Source organism: Periplaneta americana, chromosome 16 (assembly GCF_040183065.1).
Source record: "Periplaneta americana isolate PAMFEO1 chromosome 16, P.americana_PAMFEO1_priV1, whole genome shotgun sequence".
NCBI classification, from domain to species: domain Eukaryota; kingdom Metazoa; phylum Arthropoda; class Insecta; order Blattodea; family Blattidae; genus Periplaneta; species Periplaneta americana.
The window spans coordinates 177,145,122-177,151,121 of NC_091132.1; the positions used below are offsets into that span (position 1 = coordinate 177,145,122).

Below are 6,000 nucleotides of genomic sequence, written 5' to 3' on the forward strand. Positions count from 1 at the left end.
TTATTCTATTTCATACATCTTGAAGCTGTAAGATGTTGGAACAAGTTAATATTTATACAATTTTTAGCGAGTTGAAGTAATTTATTATTATTATTATTATTTTTATTTTTATTTTCCTCGCTGTTATTTATACTCGCTTTACCATCTTTGGTCATATCGCGACTTAATCTTTGTTTCAAATCCGAAGGCCTGTATACTATTGTTGAGATTAGTTCTATTGTTGTGATCTAGATGGCGACTGTATATATGTTACTGATTTATTATGAATATGATTTCGTCGGTAATGAATGTGGCCGGTGATTCCAGAGATGTGGCCCGAATTTCCTGGCATTTGCCTAACGGTTGAGGAAAAACCCTGAAAAACCTCAACCAGGTAATTCAACCCGACCGGGAATCGAACCCGGGCCCTCTGCGTAAGAGACCAGCATGCTGGTTGTTATTATTACTGCATTATTTTTATTTTTTGTTATAATCATTGCTATTATTACTCTCTTTTTGTTATTATTATAATGATTAATATTGTTATTACAATCATAATTATTAATAATTTTATTATTATTATTATTATTATTATTATTATTATTATTATTATTATTATTATTATTATTATTATTATTATTATTGTTGTTGTTATTATACCTCAGTAATGAGGTTATTGACAGTCCTGTTGAACCCTATCTCCAAACAAGAGTGTCTAGAGTACTTTACAGACCTCGGGACTCGTGGCATTTTATTTCCACAACACATAAATTAGAACTGAGAAGAGAACTTGATTAAATTACATTGGTGGAATTCGAAATGGTATTGACAAAAATTACGTACAAATAAATCACAAGAAGTTATACTAAATTTAGAACTTTGAAGTACAGAAGACAAAAATTCTCTCATAGATTTCTTTCATTACTCAACGAAATATGTTAATACAAAAAATGATTAATAAAGTCCTTCAATAACTGTCATAGTTTATTAGACTAATGAATTATACAAATAAAAACATTAGTTCGTAGTTATCATTGAAATTTGACTAGTGCTTTCGCCGTGTATGGCATCATCACGTGTAAAGGAATAACATATCAATATTATGAACATAATAGTACATTATGCAACGAGCCTATAATGATGGTAATTAAGATGCGAGGATGTTTATGAAACGAGCACAAGCGTGTTTCATAATTTTCACACGAGCGTCTTAATTACCATTATAGGCAAGTTTCATACGCCTTTTTATGCTCGACTATATTTCTAACTTGAAATTATTCATAAGTATTCATGTTATTCTTATGTGAATGGGAAGGGAACTGACCTTGTGCAATCTCGTAAATTGTGAGATGTGCGCAGACGCGACAGTATTGATTTTTTCCCTGAAACGAATGTCGGCGACCTTGATATAATGTCGTTAAACTTGATATAACCTTGAAATTGAATTCGACATTGAAAAACGAGATGACAAATTGAATTTATTTGAATATTATTGACAATTAACGCTAATTATTATAGTAACAGAACATAACCTTCTGCGACAGTATTGGATTTCCAGCCTGCGTGACGTTTTGCTCGTTGTCTTTCGATTGCATATCCGAGAATAATCGAAAACCTGAACTTTAATGAATAGGTGTACTTTAATGACATGCATTAAAGGACTGCTACCAGGTGTATAATTACTACATTTCGGCATGGTCGAGCATAAAAACATTAACAGTGTGAAAATATATTATAGCCTTGTAAAATACATGAAGATTTATAAAATGATTGGTTAAAACAATGTCATATGGCTAACAGCGAAACACATAATTGCGAGCAAAACCAAATATTTGCATGTGTAATTATTTACAAAATTAGTTTTCAATATTTTGAATGTAAGTAATGAATATTCTTAGAAAGTCAATATATTAAAACTCAAATTAAAATATATAGCGTATCATAATGTCCGTGTAGTATTCCTTGTGATTTAGACATTCCTTCCGCTAATGGCACATATAATTGTCAGCGTTGCAGCTACCCATACTAGTGGAGTTACAGCAATCTGCGAAAATATTCCACAAGAGGATCTGCATACTGACGACAAGAAATACGATTGTGGCATTTGCGGAAAGTGTTTTCCAGACTCTGCAAGTCTCAAAAGCCATGGCCTATTACACGCAGGGAACAAGCGATTCAGTTGCGATGTGTGTGGAAAGTGTTTTTCGCGCTCGGCAAATCTCAATATGCATTCACGCGTGCACACAGTGAAGAAAAGTTTTAATTGTGACATGTGTGGAAAGTGTTTTTCTCACTCGGGAGATTTCAAGAAGCATTTAAGCGTACACACAGGCGAGAAGCCATTCAGTTGTGATTTGTGTGGAAAGTTTTTTTCGCGCCTGACAAATCTGAATACGCATTCACGCGTACACACAGGCCTCAAGCCGTTCAGTTGTGATGTGTGCGGCAAATGTTTTTCGCACTCTGGTTGCCTCAAAAGGCATTCACGCTTACACACAGGTGAAAAACCCTTTAATTGTGACGTTTGTGGCAGAAGTTTTTCGTATCCGGGAAGTCTGAAACTACATTTACGCATACACACGGGTGAGAGACCGTACAAGTGCGATGTTTGTGGGAAGTGCTACGCCGAATCGAGTCATTTAAAGACTCACGCACGCGTGCACACTGGTGAAAAACCGTACAAGTGCAATGACTGTGGGAAGAATTTCTCGGAATCCGGTCATCTGAAAAGACATGCACGCTTGCACAAGCGACAAACCTTGCAAGAGCCATATCTTTGGCAACATTTACGTGGAATAGAGTCATGTCAAAGCGCATGTGTGGAATATAGGAGCTGTGACTTTGGAACTGTAGTCTCAGTCGGAACTAGTGACAAACCTGTCTCAGGGCTTCAAATCACGCCCCATCTGTAATGTGTGTGGATCAGTGATACTGTGTGGAAATCTTTTGCCGTCAGAGCGTCCCAGAAATTGCTGTGACATATAATAGATGGTTTTGGAGTTCTTCTGGTACATTAAACTGTTAATGTTATGTTGACGTCAGTTCTGACCAACGAGCTAGATACTATAGAGAGGCTTAAGACTTCTGGAAGTTGAAGACAATTGAACATTTGTCCGCCATATTTTGGTTAGTCAAAACAAAGGGGCGTGGCTTGGATGTTGTAGGAAATGACTGTGATGAAGTTAGTATTATTGTGAACTGAGTTACATATTAAAACTATGTTAATAAGTAAAAAGTAAAATACACACAAAACTTTACGTTTTATAACGGCTGTAGGCTTATATTTTTATTACTTTCACTAAATATGGCCCAGATATTAAATGACAAGCTATACTCGATGCAACCAAAGCAAAGCACCTAAAGACGGATGAATGTATTCGGCAGAAGAAAAATAAATAATTTTTTGACTTCGTCACAAATTTAATTACCTTACAGCTAATCTAACCTAATAAATGAAATCATGTAATTCAGTGCTCACCAGGTGAGGGACGACGTATGTAACTAATAGGAGTAAAATATAGGAAAGGTAGTGGCAAAAATTTAAAAAACAAATATCCAATAATTAAGTTATTGAGAAAAATTAATTTGAAATTGGAATTAACACAGAGAACTTTTGAAAACTGCAATTATTAAAACTGCAAATAACTCTTAGCATGCAACATAATAATTAAAGAATGACACTAATAGAAAGTTACTCATGATCATAACTCACCACATTTATTGAAACGATAAGATACTTACGATTAACATTGTTATCAGAAACAACAGGAGCCACAGCTAGCTACACTTCTTTTCGCGAGATGGAGACATCGTGTAGTCTAATATAAATTGAAACAAACATTGATCTCACACGTGTCTCGCAACTAAGCAGAGGCTTTTGCAGAATAAAACTCTTCTTACATTATTTTGAACAATAATGACAAATTGTGTGCGATGCAAGTGCTAAACTTTCCTCTTTGGTAACAAAAAGAGCCCTACGCATTAATAAAAAGAAAATTGGAGTAGGCCCTATAAACAGTAAATACTAAACTCTTGATGGTACAAACTTATTAATACAGATATTTCGCTTATGCTCAGTCCGTCTTATCTTATAATTCTCTGGGGCAATGGTACCTGTATTGAGAGGGTTTAATTATCCAGCAACGAATATTATGATTTACAGTACATTTCATTTAAATCCGAGGGAATGAGACATTTTTGGAAATTTTAAAGTCTTAATTATTACTCTTTCATTTATAAATCAGCTTTTTACAAAACCTATAGCGAAATGTTTAAATTAAATATTGATGTAGCCGAAAAATATAATTTATTTTATTTTACCTGTGCAGAGTTCAAGCCTGCTCTTCCACTGACCCAAGTCTACAATTAATACAAATAAATAATAATAATAATAATAATAATAATAATAATAGATATGTCGTGAAATATTATTACTGAGAGTATCGTATAAGAATATGAAATAAAGTATTCATTGGAAACTACGGGACACATTTTTCAAAGAGGCAGTGTACCTTTGATAAGCACTCCTTGCGGAGGCTGGTGGTACTATAGACCGCCATGTTTTGTAGGGAACGAGCCTTAGTACTGTTGGCCTCCGCAGGGAGCGATTATCAGAGGTCTTCAGCCTCTCTATAGTATCTAACTCGATGGTTCTGACATGTTAATGGTTGAAGAAGTTCGAAAACAATTGAAAGTTATCGGAGTAAGTATTCCTTTTAAGCAGTGATCGCCAAAACCTGTGTCACGACAAATGTTTTTCTCCTTCAAACCAGAAATACACTAAAACATTAATTTTAATAAGAATGGGAGGAACAATTTTTCTTTCGTGTTGAAGGCGAAAATATGAAATCCTTAATTTGTTGTGAAATGTTCAATTGAGCATAAAAGAATGACGTACGATGTCATTATTCTTGTTATAAAGATTACCACCTGTAAGTTTAATATTTCTTATAAACAAACAATAAAAAGCATCAGTTTAAATGTTTGCGACATTTTTTACATCTATTACAATATTATTTTTAACTTCATGATTACTCTGGTACATTTTTCTAATTCAAAATTCTGCTGTGTAAAGTACGTATCTTCTGTCTTGGTGAATAAGAACGTACATATATTTTTTGTTAATAATATAATGATGGTAAATAGTAGGGGAAAACTTAAAAGGAATAAACTGTATCTGGCCAATAATTAGAAGAATATTTTTTTTCGGTTACAGCCTTCTCTGAACTGTAATTCACGTCACTACCTGAGGAAATACCCACTCCACCTTGCGATAGTGGTGTTGTGCGGGTTGCATTTCTATTACGTCACAATTTCGTGGCGTTTGGCAACGATTGCCTTTAAGTTTAACATGAGGCTGTTGTGAGTTGTTTCTGTTATAGTCTACGATATTTCCCGCTTATTTAACTGTTATCATGTCGTAGCTTGGCCTGTTTGTTTAGTCAGTTGTCCGAAAACAGATCTGAACTTCACAAGTAAAGGCACATTCACAATGAAAATTAAACATAACGTAAGCGTTAACTTAACGTTACAGTAAAATCAAGAAGTCGTACCATCATTCACAATTGGAACATAAACATAACAGCAAACATACTTGGTAACCATGGAAACATAACAACGACGCCATTTCCTCATATTCTGTCGTATACTTCAGCGCTCCACGATTGTGTTCTGTTTGCAAATCACGTAAGCATAAGCATGAAAGTTTGGAGTTTGCAAACTTTCATGTTAACGTCTAACGGTAATGTTTATGTCAATGCTTATGTGAATCATACTGAATGATCCCATTTAGTAGCCTGCACACAAACTTCTGTGTTTTTGTTGCGATTATGTTTAATTTTCATTGTGAATGAGCCTTAATACCAAAAAGCACCACTTATAATGTAACTAGACCAGGAGATAATGGGGTAGGGTGGCCAGTTCCTTTCCCTCCCCATTGCATACTTCGCCGATTAGCTACATATTACACTAATCAGACTTCAGATGCATATCGTCACGTGATGTACTGCCTGATAATAGATG

General features: G+C 34.7%; 2 protein-coding genes across 2 annotated transcripts in view; both read left to right on the forward strand.

Moving 5' to 3' along the window:
- LOC138692065 (uncharacterized) overlaps positions 1-2,077 on the forward strand; it is a 25,759-nt gene extending 23,682 nt beyond the window's left edge. Inside the window, exon 5 of the mRNA XM_069814947.1 lies at positions 1,953-2,077. Coding sequence (XP_069671048.1) covers positions 1,953-1,968 — 16 coding nt within the window. The 3' untranslated portion in view covers positions 1,969-2,077. The remainder of the gene's footprint in view (positions 1-1,952) is intronic.
- The window catches only part of LOC138692063 (zinc finger protein 664-like), a 36,729-nt gene extending 31,768 nt beyond the window's left edge, over positions 1-4,961 (forward strand). Inside the window, exon 5 of the mRNA XM_069814945.1 lies at positions 1,988-4,961. Within this exon, the coding sequence (XP_069671046.1) occupies positions 1,988-2,891 (904 nt within the window). The 3' untranslated portion in view covers positions 2,892-4,961. The remainder of the gene's footprint in view (positions 1-1,987) is intronic.
- Positions 4,962-6,000: the final 1,039 nt, after the last annotated feature.